This window comes from Conger conger, chromosome 8 (genome assembly GCF_963514075.1).
Source record: "Conger conger chromosome 8, fConCon1.1, whole genome shotgun sequence".
In the NCBI taxonomy this organism is placed as follows: Eukaryota; Metazoa; Chordata; class Actinopteri; order Anguilliformes; family Congridae; genus Conger; species Conger conger.
The window spans coordinates 54,059,202-54,085,463 of record NC_083767.1 but is presented as its reverse complement, the minus strand read 5'-3'; the positions used below and the strand labels follow the sequence as shown (position 1 = coordinate 54,085,463).

Here is a 26,262-nt window from a genome sequence, read left to right as displayed (position 1 = left end):
CATACATTCACATACACCTGCACACACACAGGCACACATTCACATGCACCTGCAGACAGACACACACACACACACACACACACACACACAGGGACACATTCACATGCACCTGCACACAGACACACACACACACACACACACATACATTCACATACACCTGCACACACACAGGCACACATTCACATGCACCTGCACACAGACACACACACACAGACACATACATTCACATACACCTGCCCACACACATACACACATTCACATACACCTACACACACTGACGCATTCACACACACACACACACACGCACACACACATAAATGCACACATGCATGCTGAGCACACACATGTACATGCAGTACACAGGCTCACACACACACAGGTATGCACATACATGGCGCGTGCTCACATACGCATGCAGGTTCGCACATACATGCCATGTGCTCACACATGCACACACATACACACGTACATCCAGTACACAGGCTCACACACATACGCAGGTGCCATATGTGCCATATGCTCACACACGCAATAGTACTTAAAATATGAAGAGAGGCATGGGCGAGAGAAGGCACTACACCTCAAGCATTTCAGCTGTGACACACTATCATATACAGTGTAGTGAAATACCTCCAATTTCTCCTCCACTGAAGCACCACTGAAGCGCACTCCAGAGCCAGCAGACAGCTGACTGTGTCAGGCCCTGTCTGGGAACGGGGGCAGTGCTGTCCTCCGTGGGTTTCCAGGTAAACGTGAGGGTACGCTGATATGGGGAGCATATCAGTGCAGCTGCATTTGGAAAGCAGAAATGACAGGACGGGGCTGCTGGACTCCAATGGCTTCAGAAGTCTCATGGGAGTACAGAAATAGCATCAGTGCCGTTTTGTGCAACAGCACCATCTAGAGGCAGAATAAAGTACAGCATGTCTGCTGTTCTGTGACTGTCAGTGATTGGTCACCTGACACTGGGGGGGGGGGGGGGGTACATTCAAAAGGAGGAGCTCCTTAGAACATTTTGCAAAGGGGCTGATGGGAGATGGAGTCTAAAGCTTGTCAGAAACACTTACAAATATCACGCTCAGGGTTTAATTTCCCATTTTGCTCTCTGTGAAATATTCTCTGAAATTCAAACCACCCGCTATCCTTGCAATGTCTGAAATAAAGAAACAAACAAGATGTTGCACTATTTTCTTTACCTTGGGAGTCATGCCAACAGCAGTGTTGAGATACTACTACTAATTTGTTGTCAGATATTCCAGTCACAATTGTGTCTTCCCGGAAAAATAATGTACAGTGTCGTTCACGTTTTATCAAAGCTCTCTCAGTAGAGTGATATTCTTCTCAGGGCAACCCCAAACTCCTCGAAACAGCGTCTGTGCTGTTTACAATTATATCTTTTCGGGGATAAGTGTGATCTTGTTTTTGTACAATCTCTGACATTCTGTATCTGCAACCCCTTGTTTGTGTGTGGCCTCTGAGAGACAGGGCATACGACCGTTGTCTGGTTATATCATGACTGTCTGTAATCAGCCTCTTGTGCTTAGAGGGAGAATGTGACCGTGGCCCCTGCCTGGTTCCTTGTGCACTGATGGAGAATGTGAGCATTAGGAGGCAGTATGTGACCTCTGTCTTTGTGTGTGGTCTCTGACTCGCAGAGAATATGACTGTTGTCTTAGTGTGGTCTCGGACAGACAGACGGTCAATATGACCGCTATCTTGGTGCGGTCTCTGGCACAAAGACAGTGAATATGACTGTTGTGTTTGTGTGGTCTCTGGCACACAGAGAATATGACCGCTGTCTTAGTGTGGTCTCTGACACACAGACAGTGAATATGGCTGTTGTGTTTGTGTGGTCTCTGGCACACAGAGAATATGACCGCTGTCTTAGTGTGGGTGGGTGTGGGAGGTGAGTGATGAAGACCTTTCTCGTCCCTCGGGAGACAGATGAGATCTCACATCACCAACACCCGCCTGCTTCTGTCGCCACACACCACAACCATCGATTTCTCCCTATCGTTCCATCTCTCTTTGTCCTTCTCTCCGTCCATCCATCGATGTGGTTCCTGCTCTTCCCTGCTCACCCCCTCTCTCTCTCTTTCTCTCCTCTCCCTTTCTCTCAGCACTGTTAGATTTTCTTTTTACATTTCAGGGCTATATGAGGTAATGCTGCGGGTTTATCACAGCAGTTTGCACAGGTTTTTTTTTTTTTTTTCAGCACGTGTCAGTGCACTGTGTCAGACTGTAATCTTTGGCTGTTTCCAGCACGTCAATATCCTTTGCTGTGTGGTCTCCGTGTTATCCGCAGATCTTCCATGTAGTCTGTGTGGGATTCTCGCTGTATGAGAAGGGTTTTGAACTCACTGCTTGATGCATTTATGCATGTTTGTGCCCCTGTTTTTGCTCTGTTCCCACGGAGGCCCGTTGGTGTGTGACGGAGTTATTCAGTTCTGGTTTTATTCAATAAAGTCTGACTCCATGGAAGAAATGTGGCAAAAAATACCTGTCAGCTTAGTTACCGAGTTGTCCTCCGCACTGCATTGAAGAATGCCCGTGTGTATGTTCAATGTGCGTGTGTTTGTGCGTATGTGAGAGTGAGTGTGTGTGTGTATATACAGTATGTGAGAGGGAGAGGGAGAGGGAGTGAGTGAGCGAGTGAGCGAGTGAGCGAGTGAGCGAGTGAGAGAGTGAGCGAGTGAGCGAGTGAGAGAGTGAGAGAGTGAGAGAGTGAGAGAGTGAGAGAGTGAGAGAGTGAGTGTGTGTGTGTGTGTGTGAGAGTGTGTGTGTGTTGTGTACAGGTATGCATGTACAGGTAGGCATATTGTTTTTTTTCTGGTTCTGGGGTATATGTGTAAAAGCATATTGTATGTGATGACAATTTTCTCTCCCCAAAGACATGGCCGTACAAACAGGTGTGTATGTTCATTGTATGTGGCTCATCATTGGTGGTGTGTGCTTGTATTTGTCTATGTTCATGCATATGTAAGTATATGCACTGAGCAGCTTTTGTGTCTACTCGTAAACATGCAGGTGCATGTGGGTGTGTTTGTGTGCATTCACAGTCATGCATATGTTCACATGTATATGCACTGAGCAAGTCTTATGTCTTCTTGTATACATGTGGATGTGTGTGAGTGTGTGTCGTGTATGTTCTATGCACTGACACACTGAATGACGTTGCCCATCTTGTTTGAGGAAGGAGTCACCTTGGCCGACTTGCTTGACAAGAAGAAGGGGAAGTTTGCTTGGTTTAGTCACTCCAGTGAGACCCATGGTAAATGGCGCCGGTGTGCGTGCGTGCGTGCGTGTGTGTTTGCGTGTGCGTGTGCGTGTGTGTGTGTGTGTGGTAGCGCACTGGTGTCCCGCTGCAGTGAAGTTTGGTGCCGTGTTCGGCTCTCGTTGGCCATTGTGTTTCCTGTGTCTATGGGCTTGCTGCTCCCTGCGGGGTGTGTGTGTGTGTGTGTGTGTGTGTGTTTCTGTTTCTAACATGTATATGAGCACACGTGTGTATGTTTTGTTTGTGTTTCTACATGTGTACGAGCACACACGTGTATGCGTATGTTTTCGTCTGGTGTACGAACACACGTGTATGTGTATGTTTCTACTTGTGTACGAACACACATGTATTTGTGTCTTTTTGTGTTTCTACATGTGTATGAGCACACACGTGTACAGTATGTGTGTGTGTGTTTGTGTTTCTACATGTGTACAAGCACACTGGTGTACGTGTATTTGTGTGCTCTTTAATGTCACACCTTCACGCTGAAGGAGCCTGAACTGAGCTGGCTATTCCTCTCCCTCTCCTCAGAATATCATTTTTTACACTTTAGTGTTAATGACTGCAGCTTTCTCCAGTGTGGTTAGCCCGTATCTGCCATAGCAAGTGAGTGGAGCCATCATAAGCAACAGGTTGGTCATTGTCACTGTCTGGGTTGGGTAAAGGTTCGATTTATTTTCCTGTTAAAAAGTGATTCCCTCTTTTGAGCCAAAATGGCCGCCCTGAAAGGAAATCTCCTCCGGAGTTGTGTGAGCCTCACCGGGTGTACTGTAAGTCACAGAAGTGAACGGCTGTGCAGTTTGTCCTAACAGCTGTGACCATTCCTCTTCACAATCTGCGCCGTCTCTGTGCGACGCCTCGACACCCGCCGTGGGAGTCCTCTCTGCTGCCCTCTGTTCCTGTTTGTTTTAGAGAAAATCCCGCGATTAGACCGCCACGTCGCGTCTGTCCTCAGCAGGTGCTGCTTAGCTCCCTGTTTGACTGGGTCTCTTGGTTACCGGGGGCTTGAGCTGGATTGTCTTCCCCTGCTTGTGATGCTGTTGTGCTTGTCTGCTGATCTCTTGGAACTGAATAATCATCACTGTGAGGGTGCGATCTTACAATATGCTTCATATGCTTCAACAGTGTGAACAATAAGGTTTGCCGTTTTATCCTCAGGTTCTTGGTTCACATGCTGAGGTTCCTCTGAATATGATTTTTTAACAGTCAGAAGCTGTGTATGTTTGGGGGGAACATGCATGTACAGTATGTGTGTGTGTGTGTGTGTGTTTGTGTGTGTTTGTGGGTCTGTAGATGAGTCTGCTTCATTAAATTTGGGGACTTTGTCTTTGGGCGGGTATTTACGCCCATGTCTGTGGTGTCCGTGTGTATGTGCTTATATGTTAATTTGTATATTAGCAAGCGTGTGTGTGTGTGTGAGAGAGAGAGAGAGAGAGCAGGTGTATGTTCATACACACACTGCCATGCACATACGTGTGTGTGTGTGCGTGTGTATGCATACCTGTGCCTTTGCATTCATGCGCATGCAGACACGCATATACGTGCGTGTATGCGTGTGTGTCTGTGTGTGTGCGCGCGCGTGCATGTGCACGGCACACGTGCCCGTGTACGCTCACGCACACGCGGACGCGCGCACACGCGTGTGGTCTCAGCGGTGCTCTTTGTTTTCAGGGAAGCGTCGTCGTTTACAGTACATCCGCGGAGCGGTGAAGAAAAAAGCAGCCATACTTCGTAAGGCGTGTGCGTCTGCATGGCTAATACTCCCCCTCCACCCCGACATCCCCGCCGCAGCCCGTCTGTGCCCCGCTCCCCGCCCCGTGCTCTGGACCTCCGTCCTCCTCTGGTCATCCGCTCTGCAGAGCGCTAAGAGCCCTGCAGCGGGGTATCCGCATCGGAAAGGATATATTCCTTTTTTTTCCCTATTGCTTTATTTCGTTCTTTTTCTCGCCGTCTGTTTTTATGATGGGCAATTTTTTTATGCTCCGGGTTAATATTCTGAACAGTGACAAAGCATGCGGAGCTCACCTTCTGAATATTAACGGGAGGAGGGACCGCTGCAGCACCGCTGTTTGAAATATCTGGACCCCAAGCATGTTTCTGTCATCCTCCAGATATTTTATTCAGTTAGTTTAATTAATTTACTGATTGAAACGTGACACGGAAGGCTGATTAATTCAAAGAAGCCATGACACGCTTGCATGGTTTCGGTTTATCAGAATGTATGGAGTGCCATGGTATACAGTACTGTATGCACAGCAAGTACACTCAGTGATCACTTTATTTGGTAGATCTGTACACCAGCTTGTTAATGCAAATATGTAATCGGCCAATCATGTGGCAACAACTAAATGCATAAAAGCAGACATGCTCAAGAGGTTCAGCTGTTTTTCAGTCCAAATGTGAGAATGGGAGAAGATGTCATCGATTTGACTTTGACCATGGAATGATTGTTGGTGCCAGACAGAGGGGTTTGAGTATCTCAGAAACTGCTGGTCTCCTGGGATTTTCATGCACAACAGTCTAGAATTTGCAGAGAATGGTGCAAAAAACAAAAAAACATCCAGTGGGCAACAGTTGTCTGGGCAAATGTGTGTTGTTAATGACAAAGGTCAGAGAAAAAGGACCAGACTGGACAAAGCTGACAGGAAGTTGAGAGCAAATAACCACACATTACAACAGTGGTATGCAGAAGAGCATCTCTGAACACCCAATGTGGAAAGGCTTCAGCAGCAGAAGACCAATAAGTCTAAAAAAAAGTCTAATAAATACCTAATAAAGTGCTCACTGAGTGTATATACCGTACCTTGGCACTGCAATTCTGTATATATTTTAGTACACCCAAATAATGTGAGCTGTTCAAGATTGCAATAACTCTAAAATTGCATTGACATGATTTTAACATGTTGCTATTGGGTGTGCAAGTTATATCCTTAAGTTTAATAAAGTACTGCTACAAAGGGCTCACTTTAATTTTGCCCCAATGCAATGGAGGTATGGCGTTGTTTTTATTTGTTTTGTTTTGATTTTGGGGACCTTGAATAGCCAAGTCAAGTAGGTGCTTTCATTCGTAGAGCAGTCATTGTAGGGACAAATAGCATAATCACAAAGCGTGTATTCGTGGGAGTTAAGTCTTTTGAGGGGCCATTTTCTGAAGGCTTTGTGCTAGGAGTTTTGCGTGGAGTGAAGTATCTGTACCGACAGATGATTTCTTTAACCGACTGTGCCATACGTAGAATGTGTTGAGGCAGGAGATATGGAGGTCATAAGCCTTTTCATCTGCTTCTTCCCATGCGAGAACACAGACGTAGAAATCGATCACTGTACCCACTTGCGGATGGATCGATATGGCCATCTTCAGTTCAAGTTGTAATGGTCGTCATGGGGCAATGTCTCATAAATCATTGGCCCACATCTGTCCCCCTACCCCCCATGTTCTCCGTTTCCCCTCTTAACAAGGCGTGATCTAGTAGAACCTGTTGACGGCCTATTGCATAAAGCTCCCAGTCATCTTTGGCATGTATCCGTAATGTCCTTTTTCTCCTTGGCAAGCACTTGCCTTCTCAGCAATAATGACATTAGTGTGTCATCACATCACTCACTAATGCAAAGTGCCCCTTCCCCCCCACCCAAATTTGTCTTGAGCAGCTCTACACTTTACACGAGATAAGAAACTATCAAGCTTCTAAAATTTCATTTGCACGCCCATTAGACATCCACAGAAATCAAGCAATCCTTGCAGCAGGTCAGACAGGCCCTGCATTACTCAAACAAGTGCTTATCTTTGGCATTGATCTATATATATATTGGATTTAACGGCTCCTCTCTCTCCCACATCCGTTTCCGTGCTGAAGAGTCTACATCTCGTTCAGAACGAATCACTGCCCTGATTGTTGTTAATCTTCCCAGGCCTCTAAGAATAGAGATTAAACTAGTTCATTTTGACAGGGGGAATATATTTAACACTGTTTGCCCCCAGAGATATTTCTTCTTGAAAGTGTACTGAGGATGAAGTGAGAGAAGTTGGATTTCTTTAAAGGAGAGAAATATTAAAATAGGCAGGTAGGAAGGTTGTGATGACTGTCATCCAGTTTAGCTGAGGTGTTACAGGATAATATTTCATTCTAAGTCAAAGTCTACAGTAGGCCATGTACAATATCTAACCAAACCATATATGATTACAAACCAAAACCCAAGATTCGGACTGAGAATTGAATGCTTTGAGAAGAATATTGGTTTGAGGGTATCGTGTTTGACTTGGCGTACATTAGGTAGGGCTAATACTCCTCTGGAATCTTGAAGTGCACATCCTGAACTAGCACCCAGACTGATGGACCTTGCAGTAGAATTCAGCCAAACCTGTGAAATATTTTTCTGAACAATTAGTGCCGGTTTCATGGACTCTGACATTAGCATCAACGGCAGGGTTGGAGTGCTAAAAACCAACCCAGAACCGCAGAGCCGATCCGATGGGTGTGTAATTGCGCCGAGGCGATGAGTGGTTTTTCCGGAAAAGGGTCCCAGACTGCAATTGTTCAGAGTGACTGGTGATGAGGGTCCATGAAACCACCACGGACGGGAGCGCTGTGTAGCTACATGAACACGCATTCCCTGAGCACCAATGAGGAGGTGGCATGAGGGTGTGTTGGAGATGATACGGGATGACAGCTGATGCATGCTATGGCATCTGCAGTAGATGAAGCCCTTGGGCTGCATGCGACTGCTTCTGTACAGCTTCCTGTTCCCAGAGGCTCCTGGGAGTTTTACGGCGTTGGGCTGCCAGCTGCTGATTGGTCAGGACGGTTTGGCTCAGGCCGCTGCTCATTTTGCTTTGATTTTCTGTTTTCTGTTCTGAGCAAGCAGGAGGATAGCGACTGCAGCATTTTCAAGGTGTTCTTGTTCAGCTGTTTTTGCCTTGTCACGATTGTGCTGTACAGTCATTTTTTTTTTGGTGTAGACAAGAAGTATTTTGTTGTTGTTGTTTTGCATTTTTTTTTGATGGAGGACTTTTTTTGCTTTGTCTCCCTCTGGCCTCACCCGACGTCGCTGCAAAGCAGCACGACCGTCTCCTTAAAAACGGATGGCCGTGTTCTCGTAATGACTCCTTCCGCCTTCGACAACGAGTAACGAGCGACAAAAACGCGAAGCTTTGCAAAAATGTGGACTGCATTCGGCCTTTTTTCAACTCTCTGGCCCAGAATACGAGCAAAAGTCTGCTTTACGTTTTCCTCAGAAATTATGGAAAATGTATTACTCCCCGCTTGAATGTAACAGCATCTGAAATACTGAGTAACTCATTTGTCCAGATGCTTTTGTCTGCGATGAAAAATGAACAGATTGTAGTACTTTACTCGCAAAGTATAGAAGTGGAAATCTGTCTAGTCAGAAGGCAATAAATTCTTATCTTATCAGAGAGTGCAGACCAAACATAAATATTTGGATGCCTATGATCTCTGTAATCCTTATTACGATATTCAAAGATTTTGACATCTTGATCATTATTGATGTCAGAACTTACTTTTCCTGGTCCCCCCCAGTGGTCAACAGTTCTGCCAACAGTTCTGCCCTCTCTTGCTGTCTCTATCCATCTTTTACCTGGCATATGATTAATACATTTTTGTCAAACATATATTGCATCTTCGAAACTTTCGGCCGTCTTTCGACGTGTACTTTTCTTGTTTAAAAAATAATAATAATCCTGACTTTTTTTTTTTCCTGGGCGTAGGACCTTACGGCATGCGAGTGGTTGCGCTCATCAGCCGAAGCACCAATGAAAACGTTCTCCTCCTCCTCCTCCTCCTCCTTTTGATGTTCTATCCCTGAATGGCGTGGTGATAGAACATGAAAACGAAGCGCTGGTGTGTTTTTGCGTGCCGCCGGGCTCTTTGTGGGGGGCGCTGCAGGGGCCTCAGTGAGTAGGTAGTGAGCTTTATGGAGAGGGCTGCAGGCAATAACCAGCTTGTGATGAGGGTTCGTCTGGCGGCCGGCGCCCGTGCTTCATCCTCTCTCCTGTCCTCTGCCCTCCCCCTCAGTGAGCATGCCCACCAGCGAGAACGAGTCGGTCAACACGGACAACGCTCCGGCCGGGGACATGGAGGGGGAGACCTGCTGTACCAGGCTGGCGTGAGTCCTGCTCCCCTGCGCTCGCTTCTGACTCTCCCTTTCACTTCTCTCTCTCTAACTCTCTCTGTCTCTCTAACTCTCTCGCTCTCTCTAACTCTCTCTGTCTCTCTAACTCTCTCGCTCTCTCTCTCTAACTCTCTCTGTCTCTCTAACTCTCTCACTCTCTCTCTAACTCTCTCTGTCTCTCTCTAACTTTCTCGCTCTCTCTAACTCTCTCTCTCTAACTCTCTCTAACTCTCTCTGTCTCTCTCTAACTCTCTCTAACTCTCTCTGACTCTCTCTGACTCTCTCTTTCTCTCTCTCTCTCGCTCTCTCTCTAACTCTCGCTCTCTCTCTAACTCTCTCTCTCGCTCTCTCTCTCTAACTCTCTCTTTCTCTCTCGCTCTCTCTCTAACTCTCTCCCTGTCTCTTATTCGCTCTCTCTCTCTCTAACTCTCTGTCTCTCTGTCTCTCTCTCTCGCACTCTCTTTTACTCTCTCTCTCTCACTCTCTCTCTCTAACTCACTCGTTCTCTCTGATCCCAAGTTCTTTCAGCACACATTTTTCTCATCTTCTTATTTATTAGCTGTTTGTTTCTCTCTCATTGCTCTGACCATCTGGCCTCATTACTTATTTCTTAATAAACCTATTTATTATAACCCTCCCTTTATTTCTACAATACTTCGGTGTCCTTTCTCTCACTTCCTTCTGCCATTCCCTCTTTCCAAATTTACTAATCTAATCCTAAATAGTAAATTCTAAGTACTAATCCACTCAGTATCTTTGTACCCACTCGTGGCAGCAGTGGGGTGGTGGTTTCGTACAGGGGTGACCCTGCTCGTAGATCTCGGTCATTTCAACAGCTGCTGCTAAGCTGTGCACAGAGTTACAGCTAGAGGAAACACCGTTCACTCAGCTAATCGTGTCAGTTTAAACTGTATTTGACATGAAGAGCAGGGCACACTTGTCCCATGGGCTGTACTATGTACAAAGTGTGGAATGAGTACAAGTACGTTACGTTAAGATTATGAGTTGAGTACAGCTCAGTCAGATTGGACAGACCTTGTCCTCTGGCTTTTTTTGAAGCCATGGAACTTGGGTTTCTCTTTCTGCGTTTTGTATGCATTTAATGTTCTGCCACCCATACTGTCCTCTGTTATCCCCTATGTACATCTGTTTCTGTTGTTTGTTATCCAGTTGCTGATAGATGAACCAATCAGAGCTGGGTCCAGTCATTACACAGTGCCCTGTATCAGGCTGACCATTCACAGCTGGCGATGTCGTCCCAGAATGCCCTGTAGCAGGCTGACCAATCACAGTTGACCCTGTGTTCGCACACTGCCCTTATCTGGCTAACTGTTCACAGATGGATCTTCTCACCACACAGTGCCCTTTATCAGGCTGACCAATCACAGCTGACCTGTCATCACAGATTACTCCCTGTCGGACTGACTAATTAGAGTTGCTGGTCTTGTCACACGGTCTCCTGTTTCAAGCAGACCAATCATGGCTTACGATGTCATCACTAAATTTTCTGTGTGAGGCTGAATCTTGTCATCGTGCCCTTGGAAGATTCAAACTTCACAATGCAACTCCAAATGTATCCAGTAAAATCAATCAGTCTAGGAACATCACTGCCATCATTTTTTTCATACTGTACCTGACAATAGCAAATGGGCATAATCTTAAGCAACTTATTAATCATTTATAGTCACTCAGGGATGTTCATTTCAACCTAAAATAACCTCTGATAAGCGGCCATTTACAATGGGGAAACTTGACAAATTACTGTGACTCTGCAGAGAATCCTATCAGAGGCCTAATGTGTGAGAGAAGCCTCCCAGCATGCTAACAACAATCCCTGTAACCATCCCTGAGTCAGATCTGCAAGCATCAGCCTGGCTGTGCATGCAAGGCCGTCAGCAGGACTGTGGGTGGCATAGGGTAAACGCTGCTCTCATATGTGGGGAAGGGCGTCTGTTGGGCCATGTCTGATCCGATCCAGGGAGAAGCGAGGATGCACTACACAATAGTACACACCGCAAACCATACCGGTTTATTGTAGTATATAGTACAGTATTTTAAAGGACTACCTCACTTATAAAATGGCCAAAGCATAGCCTTACAACACCACTTACTGTATTGTACTGAATTGTACAGTTGTTTTTACAGGTTTTTTGGGTGGTGGGAGAGGTTTTTTCCGTTGCAGTGCCCCCTATCAGAATGGAGTAGAACTGCAGCACATTTAGTTGTGCAGGGCTGGATGCCTGCTACTTACTCAGGGAACGCACTGCTCAGGAAGAACTGCCAATATCTATCAGAGAATGGGCTGGGGGAGATCAGAGGGGACCAATTTTGTCATTATGATGTGCTGTTGCCTTGTAACAGTCTGATGTGAAAAAAGGAAGGCGCTTTCTGTTACCTAGCCAAGGCCAATACAGGCTAGGTGTATGTCGGTATGTGTGTGTGTGTGTGTGTGTGTGTATGTGTGTGTGTATATATATATGTGTGTCTGTTTGCGCGCGCGTGTGTGTGTGTATGTGTGTGTTTGTCTGTCTGTCTGTCTGTATATGTATATGTGTGTGTGTGTGTGTGTGTATGTGTGTGTCTGGACTGTATGTGTGTGTGTGTGTGTGTGTATGTGTGTGTGTGTGTGTGTGCGCACGCACATGTACAGTGAATTGCTTGCCTGTGAGCTTTATAATCTGATTACAGGGAGCCTGTATGTAAGCTTATGTGTGCTTATGATGGCATGGTAGAAATGACCGTAACTGACTCACGCATTTGTACCGAAGCCAAACCTTCAAATGCCCTTTGGCCCGCCCATATGGCATCTGAGGTCGCTGTGTTGTGATGAAGTGTTGTGGGATTGCCGCGGTCTGCATGCTTACACTGCCACTTGCCCCTCTGCATTCACTTTTCTCTGTTATGTTGAATGTGTCTGCTTGTTGTTTGATCATGCGCATGCAGTTTAACCTTTTCCCCCCTCTCTGCCACACACCTGTGTTATAGAGGTGAAAGTTGATTGTTTATTCTTCTCCATGCTACATTGTAAACATTGCAATGTAGCTCTTAGTCAGTCGCCATTCACAAATCTGAATTGTGATAGTACTCACCTGTACAGTAAGTGTTCCGTTCTTGCGTGCCGTGTTGCGTGCGTGTGTGTGTGTGTGTGTGTGTGTGTGTGTGTGTGAGTGCGAGTGCGCGCTGTGTGAAGCTGTTGTGTCTGGCCACATTTCTACTGGGCCCACTGCTTACTGTCAAAGGGCCCCCTTCTGTCCAACAGCTGTCACTGGCATCGTGGATGTTCTCCCAGATTATTGAAGTTCAGGCCTTAAGTTTATCTCATTGGAAAATGCGAGTAGTGTTAATAAAGGTTTTTTTTTTCTTTTTTTTACACAAACAGAAGTATGTTTTGATGCTTGCTGAACTCACCAAGTGCCCGTCCAGTAAAAAATAAAATGCTCGTTAAAATTTTAGTTAATTGAATCCAGAGTTCCCCTGCCGGTACCATTGACATGACCGTCTTTGCTTAATTAGTCCATACCGCCCTCAACAAACACTAAAAATAGGAATATGAAATCTGCACAATGTATACTAATAAATACATTAATGGATATTGTAAAGCAGCCATGCAGACCAAGAGGGCAACAATATCGATACCCAAATCTGGAAGCGTTTATAAGCGCAAACGAAGAAAAAAAGTTGTCCATACTGATACTCTGCACTGTCTTCTTTGTGCCAACACAAAGGAAACTGTTTCCTGTGTTATTACAATCATTGCTGGTCAATGTTGTTTTTTTACTGTTGTTACTGAGTCTCTTTTCTCTGAAACAATGTCCTCCATAATGTTCTGTCCTGTTCTGTGTATAATCCATTCTGTTTTTTGTTCCAGAAATAGGATCTCCAAATCCAAGTTCAGGTTAGTAGATCTTGTGAAAGGACAGGCTGTGGGCTGCTCTGTGATCGTTTGGTTTCCCTGTGAGTGGAGAGCATTGTGCGTTTGTGTGGTGTGCTCTGTCTTCTATGTTGTGATCACCGTGTGCCACAGCCAATCACAGAGAACCCAGAATGCCAGCCAATCAGAACAGGTTAGACCATGCAGAAGAATACATGGCTGTGAATAGCAGTACTCCCTTTTCTAAAGTTAAAGACATTTCTTACATTCCTTCTTTTCAGCTAAAGTTCAGCAGATGATTCCAGCTGTAGGATTAAGATCCTAATATTCTGTATCTTTTTCATCAATATTATAAGTTTCCAGTGTGTTATAGTTGTATAAGAATTATTCACTTTTGTGAACATTTTTAACATTTAACATTTTAACATTTTTTGATGATTTAGCACATTTAAAGTTAACAGCTGGCTGTTTTATCAAAGTTGGCATAAAGTTGATACTCATATTACTCATTTTCGTCCTTATTTTCCCGGTAGATGGCAATCATAGCAGTGTATCAGGGATGTCCAAAAGTAGCCTGGTTTCTTGAATAGTTTTTTTTTTCTGCCGGAGACTGCTCCCCTGTTCACGTCCCATCCCCTTGCCTCCTCTTGGGGTAGCCGGTACTCGCGGCGCTGGAACCGGCTGTGTCGCCGCAAGTGTCGAGCGGCAGTAAAGTCCAACGTCTTCTACTGGCTGGTGATCTTCCTGGTCTTCCTCAACACGCTGACCATCGCCTCCGAGCACCACCGGCAGCCCGAGTGGCTCACTGAAGTGCAAGGTACGGCTGAGGTGTTGGCCCACTCGCAATGGCCCCAACGCCATTAGTGTTTTAAGAAATATGTTCCCAAGTTGTACATACAGTACATTGTACACATTCTTAAATATGTCTTCCAGTGATTGAGTTTTATGTTCGATGTTCTCTCTCCCTCTCTCTGTTCCTTTCTTTTTCTTTCTTTTTCTCTCTCCCTCTCTGTCTTTCCATCCCTTCCTCACTCTCTTTCTCTCTCTCTCTCTCTCTCTCTTCTTTTTTTTCTCCATCCCTCTTTCTCTCTCTCCATACCTTCCTCTCTCTCTCCATCCCTCACACTCTCTCCTTTTCTCTCTCTCTATCCCTCTCACTCTCTCCCTCTCTCTCCCTCTCTGTCTTTCCATCCCTTCCTCACTCTCTTTCTCTCTCCCTCTCTCTCTTCTTTTCTTTCTCCATCCCTTTCTCTCTCTCCATGCCTTCCTCTCTCTCTCCATCCCTCACACTCTCTCCTTCTCTCTCTCCATCCCTCTCACTCTCTCCTTCTCTCTCTCTCCATCCTTCTCACTCTCTCCCTCTCTCTCTCTCTCTCTCTCTCTCTCTCTCATTCTCTCTCTGCCTGGCCTGGGGCCCCTCCCCCCTCAGACATTGCGAACAAGGTGCTGCTGGCCCTGTTCACGGGGGAGATGCTGCTGAAGATGTACAGCCTGGGCCTGCAGGCCTACTTCGTCTCGCTCTTCAACCGCTTCGACAGCTTCGTGGTGTGCGGCGGCATCCTGGAGACCATCCTGGTGGAGACCAAGATCATGTCCCCGCTGGGCATCTCCGTGCTCCGCTGCGTGCGCCTACTGCGCATCTTCAAGATCACCAGGTACGGCCACCACCCCCCGTCCCCCTCCCCGTCCCCGTGCCCTTCCCCGGCTCCCGTCCTCGACCCTCCGCTCTTCTCCTCTCCGCCCACCTCCTCGCCGTCCATAGCCGTCTCTAACCGGATTGAGATATCTCTGCCGTGGCTGTTTGCTAGCTTCCCGTGGTTTGTTACCGCAAAACGGTGAAGGCCTCGCGTGTAACGCCGTCCCTCCGAAGTCGCGTTGACAGTCCGGCCGCGGTTGCGTCGGCTTTATGGATGAGCCGTTACCGGGTATCCCCTTACAGGTGACCTGTTATAATCATCACTTCAGTGGTAAAGTGGGCTTCACTTCGCAAGGCCTCAGCCTGACATGATTGCGTTTTCCCTTCCCTGCTTCGGCTCTGACCTCCATTTTTGTGGAGGCTGACAGAGCGACCGCAGATCTGCTAGGCCCTCCAGTTATTTACTGCTCTCCTTGAGCTTTGCCATCCAAGGTGTCTAGCTATAATGAGCTCCATTGATTTTATGACACAGGACCCGGACCGTGTTGTCCGTTAACTTGATGCAAGTGTATCAGATTCAGCAAAGCATGGGCTGAGAGTTTAAAAAGAAACAATCCTGCTTCTTTCTTTTATGTCCTGGATTACTCTCCAAGAATGAGATTTGGGTTTATTAAAGCGTCACCTCCGTCTCCCTCGGACTGACGTTCATCCCCATAGTGCTCACTTGGGCTCGTTATATCTCCACGCTAAGATATTTATCAGGATTCATGTAATTCTGCCTTTCAGGTGCGGGAATACAAATCTGGGAATTCTAGACATGGTTGTCCATAGTAACGCGTAGAATCTCTAGAAAGAATAAAGAGAGTCGACAGGCAAAGTTTTCATTTCATTTTAAATTTTCTTGTCTTTCCTTATCATTAAAGGGAACTGGAGCTGCTGCACGGCAGGGCTTTTTGTTATCTCAGAGACTTTATTCTGTTTCGTGTGTCAGGTACCGTGTCTAACCACTGTTTTATTTTGCATCACTTGCCAGAGGATGTCTTTTGACTGTTAACAATATTTTTTGATCCCCTTGAGTTTTTTCGTCCCTGGAAGGGAATGACCTGATCAAAGTGTACTTTAGTCTGAGCTTTTCGCAATCTATCTGCAGTCTCCATTAAATCCCCCAGCCCACTGCATTGGCTCCTGAAGCTTTTTATGTGTGAGCTTGCGTGTGTGTCTGTGTGCATGTGCTTGCATGTGTGTGTGTGTGTGTGTGTGTGTGTGTGTGAGAGAGAGAGAGAGTGTGTGTATGTATATATGTGTGTGTGTGTGTTTGTGTGTGTGTGTGTATGTGTATTTATATATCTCTGTGTGTATGTCTGCGTATTTATATATCTGTGTGTATGTGTGTATTTATATATATATATATGTGTGTGTGTATTTATATATCTGTGTGTGTGTGTGTGTGTGGCTGCCACAGGTGGAATAGCAGTCATTTGTGTGGCCAGTAATGTTCACAGCAGAGCAGAGAGTAGACGCTTCTGTCACTGTGAGCTACAGCAGGGCCCGGGCACTCCACTGCAGTCTCCATTCAGTCCTGCTGCAGGCCTGTTTGGGGACAGGCTCATTGGCCAGGGTGCATATTGCACTGTCACGGTCAGTGAGTCAACATGGACAAATGGCATTTGTGCGGAAACAAGCTAGCTCACGGCGTCGAATGAAACCATTCTCCTCTTGACGCCGCTCCTCTCGCCGGTTGAGTGAGTTCAGCGTGCCCATAGTTTGACCGATCTTCAGGGGCAATTTGGCAATTTGCGGACCTGCCTTGTTTAAAGTTAAGCGCCTATGAGTGCCGGTGCAGCTCGGTTTCTGCAGCATGACACCACTGTAATTCTGTTAACCTCCATTAATTGCAGCCTCCCGCTGCAGCCTGATTACGAGCTACACGCGCAGCAGTTGAGCATGTGAAATAATTTCGCAGTGCGAGGCCTCTTTAGTGGCATGCCCAGCCAAAGCACCGGTCCTCTAGGTAGCGTGTACCTGCACTCTGATTGGCAGTTGAATCCTAGCTGTGACGGTGGCAGCTGTGACCAGCACTCCCGTGCATCTCATAGCATCATCCAGGGAGGCTGGTTTACAGTTGGTTGCCGGTTACCATGCAGTATTGCCTCGCCAGGTTCTTTGGGTAGGGATTTAGGCGTTCGCTCTCTTGAACTGAAGCCAGAGCAATGGGGTGTGCCTCCAGACATAACTGCCCATACCAAATTGGGAGAAAGGTGAAAAAAGGGGCGTAGTGAAACAGGTTCAGGTTCAAAATCTGAGGGGGTGCGGGAGGTGGCTGTAAGGGGCGGAGGGGTGGGGGGTTGGTAGGGTTCAGCTCACGTTAACCATGAAATTTAACAAAATTTCTCTAAATGTCCAAATGTACAAATATATGACGTGGAAGAATATATGCTACAGTATGTAATTTCTTTTGGACTAGCTGTCTCATAAATGTCATGGAGATTTTGTATTGCCCTCTTTGCCGTTTGGAAGCCATTTTCACCTGTTCTGTTTCACCTGTTTCTTTTCACCCAGCCTCTTTCCATCTGTTGTCTTCACACATGTATGATTCCGGTGTCAGCCTCACGCAGTGCTGTGCTCTCCACATGTCTGACACGTCTGTGTGCGCACATGTGTGCACGCCATCTGTCAATGTGCACACGCAATTCTTTGCATTCGTGCTTGTTTCTGTTGATGGTCAAACGGTAGATGCTTAGGGGGGGGGAAAAAACACACCTCTCTCATTCCTCTGTCTCGTCTTCTCCCCTCAGTGAGTTTCCAAAGCAGAGTGCCTGTTGCTTCTTCAACTCTTGTATCCCATGTAACCAGCTGGAGTGAGTGAGAATCTGCCCTCTACTCAGCATGGACCTTTATCTGAATGCCGGACTGTTACCTCCTGCTCCTCCCAGAACCCCCTGCTGCAAGACGAGGAGGCCCTGCACACACGACAATGCTACACTGGTGTTCACCTTCAAAGCACGCTAAGCGTTAGCATGTTGGGTGGGAGCGGGACCCGTTCCCATTTCCTTCTCTGTGGTTTCTCAGGGGGTGAGGTTTGTGCCTGGTCTTGAAAGCCTGAAAACCTGGGCCCTGGAGTTTGAGAGTTGAGAGTGACAACAGGGAAAAACATTTTATCCTGGTAAATGAGGAACCTGGTTCAGCCTTGAGCTGAAATACTCAAGGCTACTACTTTTGTAGTCTGGCTGTTCCTGAACTGTGATCTCTCTGCATTACCCCGTTCACTGTGGTACAGCTTGAACAGTGACAGTGTTGAAATCGAGCCCTTGTTTCAGGTTCAGGGTCTTCTGGCTTTCAGTAGCTAAGGTGAAACCCCATGGCTATAGAAACCTTACAGAATCAAGAGGAGAATGGAGTTTGTGACATTTATTTTTCTATTAGATTGGTCACTCAAGAAGATGGTATTCTTCTGTGTCAAAGAATCTAAAGCAATGACTTCTGTAATTTCCTCTTTGAACAAATATGAGGTGAATGCCGGTGTAGTCAGTGTGCTGCTTGGGTGATGTAGTCCTAGGTCCTGGGTCTATGTTTGACAGACATGCTTCCATACCATTCCTTCTGCAGGTATTGGAACTCTCTGAGCAACCTGGTGGCCTCCCTGCTGAACTCTGTGCGCTCCATTGCGTCCCTGCTGCTGTTGCTCTTCCTCTTCATCATCATCTTCTCCCTGCTGGGCATGCAGCTCTTTGGCGGGAAGTTCAACTTTGATGAGACACGACGCAGCACCTTTGACAACTTTCCCCAGTCCTTGCTCACTGTATTTCAGGTATCAGGTCTTTGCTCTCTGTATTTGGTATCAGAGTTACTGTTGACTATGCTTATATCAGTCACTACTAACTGTCATTGGAGTTCCGGTTCATGTGTGCAATGGCACTGCTAACATGCTAAAGCTCCTGTTAATGTTCACATATATGAACCCCCTATTCCCTCCTCATATCTCAGGGGAGTACAAGAGAGGGAGGTGGATTTAGACATGCTAGACATTTTTGCATATGTATTCTGGTACCACAGATCCTGACAGGTGAGGACTGGAACTCAGTGATGTACGATGGGATCATGGCTTATGGAGGGCCGTCCTTCCCAGGAATGCTGGTCTGCATCTACTTCATCATCCTCTTCATCTGCGGAAATTGTATCCTTCCGACCATCTCAGCCATGACCACCAGTATAGCGAGGAGAGTCACATCCAGTCTGCAATAACTGGGCTCCAATCAGGAGCAGTTTATATAATTGAAAATCCTCCCTTTTCTCATCTGATATGCAATATACTTGAATACACTGGAATAAAAGGTATGATACACTTGTACTGTATTCCTCTGTGTGTACACTATGTGACCAGTTAGGGCCTTCTTGACGACCTCTTCAACCAGACATCCTCCTGAATGTCTTCTTGGCCATCGCTGTGGACAATCTTGCAGATGCGGAGAGTCTGACGTCAGCCCAGAAGGAGGAGGAAGAGGAGAAAGAGAGGAAGAAGCTTGCCAGGTAACCAAGTTACTTGAAAACATAACATTGGTACATTGAAGTATTAGTACATACAAGAAGGGTGTCAATCCCCGCTCACCTCCCTTTCTTTTTGAACAGAACCGCCAGCCCGGAAAAGCGTCCAGACAACGAGAAACCACCACTGGTGGAGGAGAAGAAGGAGGAGAAGATTGAGCTGAAATCCATCACTTCAGACGGAGAGACTCCCACTGCCACCAAGGTGAGTCTGGCACACCAGAATGCATTTCTAGAAATGAGCATTAGCACATCCTATTCCGAGTGCTTATATGCAGGGGCGAACAGCCACAATACACACAACATGGTTTTAATGATGGTCTTTCTGTGGCAGACTGCTTTCGTTCCTGTATATTGGTGGTTTCATTAAAAATCTTCTCTGTTTCTTTAGTCAGCAGTGGAATGCAAAATAATCTGTACTGAATCTGAAAATCACAAGCAGTCAAACAAAGCTTCCCTCTTGAAGGCTCGTTAGAATGACCTCATCTTCTCGGGTCTGGCACATTCCTGAGCATAGTGTGACTTTCCGTGATTACTTTTGTGAGATGCAAATGAGAGGCTGGAGCTTTGTTGAACGTGACATTTGATCTGCTCTTGCTTTTGCTGGAATTTTCAGATAAACATCGATGAGTTCCAGGGGGATGAGAATGAAGAGAAGAATCCCTATCCGGCTAATGATTTCCCAGGTACATCGTCTGCTCTCTCTGTGACTGGGTGCTTTGCCCAAAGCAATGACCGTGTAATTGGGTACATATTTCTTCTTTTTTTCAAAATGCATCCTTTGCTAAAAGCTTGATGAAGTCATCTTCACTGTATCGATTTTCACAATAGCCTGTAGCAGACCTGCATCAGACTCTGAAAAACTCAAGTTCCAGTTGGACCTATGAAAAGAGATCAGTAAATTAAAATGTGCTCTGTACGGTGGATTACTAATTCTTTCTGTCTGTGTACTGATTTATGTAATTACGCCATGCTTTTCAGATGTAGTGTGTTATTGGTTAGATTGGGATTGACTTTTGGACGTTTCAACTTTTATAAAAACAAGAATAGTATTGAATTGATTTGCAATGGATGTGAAGACTGTCTTTCCTAAAACCATTCAGTATGTTTGTGTGTGTGTGTGTCACAGCATGGTAACTCAAACCCAAAGTCCTACGACTGTCTCTTCTTAGTCATTGACACCCAGGGTGGTGCTTTTCCTCAGAAACACTGTCCTCTCTGTCTGTGAACTCACCACCTCACTCCCGACTCTCTGCGTGTCCTTCAGGGGAGGAGGAGGACGAGGAGCCGGAGATGCCGGTGGGGCCGCGGCCCCGCCCGCTCTCGGACATACAGCTGAAGGAGAAGGCCATACCCATACCAGAGGCCCGGGCCTTCTTCGTCTTCAGCCACACTAACAAGTAAGGACGAGCAGGGGCGGCCTGTAGCGTAGTGGTTAAGGTAAATGACTGGGACCCGCAAGGTCGGTGGTTCTAATTCCCGGTGTGGCCACAATAAGATTCGCACAGCCGTTGGGCCCTTGAGCAAGGCCCTTAACCCTGCCTTGCTCCAGGGGAGGATTGTCTCCTGCTTAATCGAATCAAATGTACGTCGCTCTGGATAAGAGCGTCTGCCTAAATGCCAATAATGTAATGTAATGGATGCGGCCTGCGAATGGGGGCCAGGCTTGTCCAACAGGTTCGTCTGGAAAAGGGTCGGGGCAACGGGGAGGGATGTGTCCCACAACTGCGTCTGCCAGCGGTGGGCTGTGAGAGGGAGGGGTGGATGCATTGTGTCCTACAGAAGGCTGGGGTTGGATTACTGTGAGGACGAGGTCTACAGTAGGTAGAAGTAGAAGGTTATAACCAGAGCTCGAAAAACAGCAAGGGACTCTGTTGATTTGTACGATATCCCAACATTGCTTAATAGCCTTCCATACAATCGGCATTAGGACCTTCTGTATTCGGCTCCCAAGTAGTGAGGCTTGCTGTAGCTGTGGCTCTAAGGGAAATGGTGCCGTTCTTTCAGCACACTGGTTCCTGAACCTTCTCTTCTCTCCTCTCTTGTTTTTACTCAAAGGTTCAGGGTACTGTGTCACAAGATTGTGAACCACAACATCTTCACCAACCTCATCCTCTTCTTCATTCTACTGAGCAGCATCTCGCTGGCAGCTGAAGATCCCGTGAAGAACGATTCCTTCAGGAACAAGGTTCAGATTCTCCTCCACCCGCATCTCTGTGCATAAAACGTTCAAATGAGTAGATATGATTATACTGTTGTTCTCAGTGACCACGGGAGATGCCATGAACTTTTGATTGTTTAGTTTTTCTGCTTTGTGATTGTTGCTTGACTGACTTGTGTGGGTGTTGCCCTGATTGATCCTGCTTTGGTGTTCTTCTGTGTGTGAATAGGGTATGCAGTGTATGAGTATATTAATGCCTCTTTTCTTTTTCTCAGATACTAGGCTATGCAGATTACGTCTTTACAGGACTGTTCACGATCGAAATTATCTTAAAGGTATGTTCTGTCACCCTGTTCTTCTGTCTTTCTGGCCAAAAGTAGTCTAGCAGCAGCTAGTGTAGTTTGCTTTTTTGTAATGGGAGCGGTGGGGTGGGATGGGTGTTTTTCTTCTGATACTGCACTCTGAAGCTTTGCGGAACGTGGTTGGCTGTTACCATGACAACAGAGGTTGGATTACTCAGACTGTGTCGCCCCTCCTTCCCTCTGCAGATGACAGCTTACGGAGCCTTCCTTCACAAGGGCTCTTTCTGTCGCAATTACTTCAACATCCTGGACCTGGTGGTGGTCAGTGTGTCCCTCATCTCCTCTGGGATCCAGTGAGTCCAGCTGTCTACCGTCCGCCCCCGCCCCCACCCCCACGTTCCCTCCCCTGTTTCAGTGCCTGCTCCAGAGGGAATCGGTCCCACTGCCTGCCGATTGGTGGGATCTCCCCGAGCCAGTTAGCACCCCCATACAGAAGCATTAAATAAGGCCACAGTTCTGTGCTGCAGCCATGAGTCTTAACTCCAGCCCGGAATGAGTGTGTATTGGCATAATTCGTGGATTGGCTTGCACTACATCCTGAATAATGGATCTTGTGATTAATAGATGAGTCTCATAACATCCCCGTCATCCTCCTGTCTCCTGTCCAACTGCATTCCCCCGTTCTCTCGACGGCTTTCCACCAGAAGGCCGCGTTGTGTAATTTGCTTGCGTGACCCTCTTAACCTGGTGTTTGTATTTGCGATGTGTGCATCCTGCAGGTCAAGTGCCATTAACGTTGTGAAGATCCTCAGGGTTCTGCGAGTGTTGAGGCCATTGAGGGCTATCAACAGGGCCAAGGGCCTGAAAGTGAGTGTGTCCTCCTGACCTCCACCCCCTTGAACCCCCCCCCCGCCCCATCCACTGCCAGATAATAGTGCTTATGTCATTACGCCACTTTCAGTCACTTAGTAGATGCTCTTATCCAGAGCAAAATACAGTAGTGGAGAACACCCGGGTTATTCTCAGGAATAAGATGTGGTGGGTGTGTAGGGTCTCTTGCAGATATAACAGAGCTGTTCCTTTTGCTCCTTAGCATCAAGGTTTTGCATCTGATGCAAGCTGATTAGAGTAGCCAGTGGAGCTGGCTATACTTTAAGCTCTTTTGTTCTTTCCTTAGTGTTTTATGAATATCACGAATCCCCCCTCCCCAGCAGAAATACTTTATTAATTCAGTTCAATTGAAAAGTGTTAATGCTAATGGTTAACATATAAATGTGTCTTTGGGTCAAAGACTTAATTGAACACATAAACAGACAAGTATCATAATAAAAAACACTCAGTAACAGTTTAACTTGACTAACATGATGCAACAAGCCTCCTAATGCCCATATTTTTGTTTGCCTTTGAAAACAAAACTACAATAAAACACCTATTTAACAGTCAATGGGTTCTGATGTGTAAAATTGTCAACAAAATACATCATCAAACCCTTCATTTGGAATGGCTATTCAAAGCTGTGTGTCCCATCACTGTTACAGCCTCTGACAGCGAAATAACACATCCTCCAAACTGCATCCAGCCATCCATTAGGCAAATAACAAGAGGCCCCAAATGGCCGGGGGGCTCACTTGTGTTATGAGCACGAAAATACCCTGTTGACGAAAACCCGCCCTCCCTCAGTGAATTATACATCAGCCTCAGGCCTCCTAGTCAATCACGATGCACTGTCCTAAATTATTTTGTATTAGTTGAATTCTGTTGGCTTATGCTCACTCTGTGGACCCTTGTGTCTGCAGCATGTGGTCCAGTGTGTCTTTGTGGCCATCCGCACCATCGGGAACATCGTGATCGTCACCTCTCTCCTGCAGTTTATGTTTGCCTGCATTGGAGTGCAGCTCTTCAAGGTGAGGAGGAGTAGGAGGAGGAGGAGGAGGAGGAGGAGGAGGAATAGGAGGGTGAAGGCTATCAAACTGAGTGCATTGTGAGAGTGATGCATGAATAAATGAATAACCGTGCCACAACATCTTTCTTTGCTCTGACATGTCCTCTGTGGCATTTTCAGGGGAAGTTCTACAGCTGCACAGACAGCTCCAAGCAGACAGAGCCTGAGTGCAAGTGAGTCAGTTCATCTTTACAAATCCTGTTTGCGTGTGTGTTTTTGTGTGTCTTTGTTGCTCTGCTTATCAGGGAGGGATATTGCCATCCTTTAAGACCTCATTACGGTTCAATTGCTTTTGAACAATGTTTATATTGCTTAGTCATGTTCTCCTTGTGTGCGTGCCTCTGTGTGCGGGTGGGTTTGTCTGTCTGTGTGTGTGTGTGTGTGTGTGTGTGTTTGTCTGTCTGTGTGTGTGTGTGTTTGTTTGTCTGTGTGTGTGTGTGTGCATTTGTCTGTGTGTTCCTCACAGGGGGGCCTATATCCTGTACAAGGATGGGGATGTAGCCAAACCAGAGAAAGCCAAGCGCATTTGGGAGAACAGCGAGTTCAACTTTGACGATGTGCTCCAAGGCATGATGGCCCTTTTCGCAGTGTCCACCTTTGAGGGGTGGCCAGCGTACGTATCAAAACTCACCGTCAGAAAACAGCCACTGCCGTTCAAACCAAGGACAATTCACTTGTCTAACTCCACTTTTCACGCCCAGAACTGGTTATTTACCTGTCTAACTGTACCTTTCTAACCCAAGGTGGCTTATTTAGCTGTCTAACAATACCATTCTAACCCCAGCTGGCTTATTTACATTTCTAACTGTACCTTTCTAACCTAAGTTAGCTTATTTACCTGTCTTAACTGTGTCTGGGGATTCCTTGCGCTCATTGTCCTAATTCTCCTCCTACTAACAGGCTCCTGTATCGAGCCATAGACTCCCACACTGAGGACATCGGGCCCATCTACAACTACCGCGTGGTGATCTCCATCTTCTTCATCATCTACATCATCATCATCGCCTTCTTCATGATGAACATCTTTGTAGGTTTCGTCATCGTCACATTCCAGGAGCAGGGAGAGCAAGAGTACAAGAACTGTGAGCTGGACAAAAACCAGGCAAGAGCGCCCACCGCCACCCCACCCACCCTTTATATGCCTGATGCCTGCTCTAGATGGGGTAGGGGTGGGGGTGTGTCAACACTGGAGGATCTGCGGAGCCGTCTGCTCAAACCCCAGATGGAGAGAGCTCTTCTGCTTTAATGAGGAGCATTGGTGTGTGCGGTGTTGCCGCTATTCAGTCAAGGTTAAATGAGTAATCGATACGATGGTCAGCACGTACACCGAATGTCTGTAGGCCCTGTGGGGAGAATCAATCCCCTAACGAGAACGGCGCAAATTAACAAATGTCTTAGGCTGCATCAACACACCGCTTCTGCTCATCAACTTTTTAGTGTAAAAAATTATCAAATTGCAGTTTAGGTCCAGGACACCTAATGTCAAGCTTTAGGTCAAGGGGACCTCAAATTTACATTTGAATGATACGCATGTCAGTGTCAATGTCAGTTCAACGTGGATGTGATTTTGACCTTGCGTGTGCGTGTGTGTTTGTATGTCTTTTTGTGCGTCACTTCCTGGTGACCCCCCAGCGTCAGTGTGTGGAGTACGCCTTGAAAGCTCGCCCCCTGAGGAGGTACATACCCAAAAACCCATACCAGTACAAGGTGTGGTATGTGGTGAACTCCACCTACTTTGAGTACCTGATGTTCACCCTCATTCTTCTCAACACCATCTGCCTGGCCATGCAGGTGAGGGCTCCTGTACACCTACCTGAACAGTCGACACACAGGGGTTTGGCTCTCAACCAACTGCAAGTTATACTCGTAATGGGAATGCTTAATGCCTGGTCAGTTCAGCTACATATGCTTGGTTCAATTAAGTTGTGGTCTTTTTATGGTCTTTGCGTCAAAGAATGATGTAAGAAAATATATAATCTTAATGTAAGAACAACTGTATATGTATACTGTTTATTTTTTTAAGGATTTTGTGTAAACCCAATAATCAATAATCATCGGCAACACGTATGAATGTTGTACATGAGTGGGTTTTTGAGTGCTTGTCTCTTGTGGCTAATGCCTCTTGTGCTTGGCTTCCTTGGTAGCATCACGGCCAGTCTACGGCCTTCAACAAGGCCATGAATGTGCTTAACATGCTGTTCACTGGCCTCTTCACCGTGGAGATGATCCTCAAACTCATAGCCTTCAAGCCGCGGGTATGTAATGTACCACACTCCAAACTGACACTGCTATTACCTGCATGCTCCATAGGAGCCCCCCAGGGCTGTATCCACTTCAGGGACATGGCAATTTATTTTGGGGGATAATATATATATATATATATATTTTGGGTGATTTGCCTGCCTGCT

The 26,262-nt window shown here is 46.5% G+C and overlaps 1 protein-coding gene across 1 annotated transcript in view; it reads left to right on the top strand.

The window, feature by feature from the left end:
* Positions 1-26,262, top strand: part of cacna1c (calcium channel, voltage-dependent, L type, alpha 1C subunit) — a 252,518-nt gene that overhangs the window by 205,997 nt on the left and 20,259 nt on the right. The window contains exons 10-29 of the mRNA XM_061252517.1: positions 9,304-9,394; positions 13,269-13,295; positions 13,928-14,088; positions 14,701-14,926; positions 18,514-18,715; positions 18,961-19,081; positions 19,320-19,434; positions 19,534-19,654; positions 20,066-20,135; positions 20,717-20,849; positions 21,508-21,637; positions 21,886-21,945; positions 22,159-22,265; positions 22,692-22,779; positions 23,709-23,816; positions 23,975-24,027; positions 24,321-24,467; positions 24,755-24,956; positions 25,487-25,645; positions 25,999-26,109. Coding sequence (XP_061108501.1) covers positions 9,304-9,394; positions 13,269-13,295; positions 13,928-14,088; positions 14,701-14,926; positions 18,514-18,715; positions 18,961-19,081; positions 19,320-19,434; positions 19,534-19,654; positions 20,066-20,135; positions 20,717-20,849; positions 21,508-21,637; positions 21,886-21,945; positions 22,159-22,265; positions 22,692-22,779; positions 23,709-23,816; positions 23,975-24,027; positions 24,321-24,467; positions 24,755-24,956; positions 25,487-25,645; positions 25,999-26,109 — 2,432 coding nt within the window. The remainder of the gene's footprint in view (positions 1-9,303; positions 9,395-13,268; positions 13,296-13,927; positions 14,089-14,700; positions 14,927-18,513; positions 18,716-18,960; positions 19,082-19,319; positions 19,435-19,533; positions 19,655-20,065; positions 20,136-20,716; positions 20,850-21,507; positions 21,638-21,885; positions 21,946-22,158; positions 22,266-22,691; positions 22,780-23,708; positions 23,817-23,974; positions 24,028-24,320; positions 24,468-24,754; positions 24,957-25,486; positions 25,646-25,998; positions 26,110-26,262) is intronic.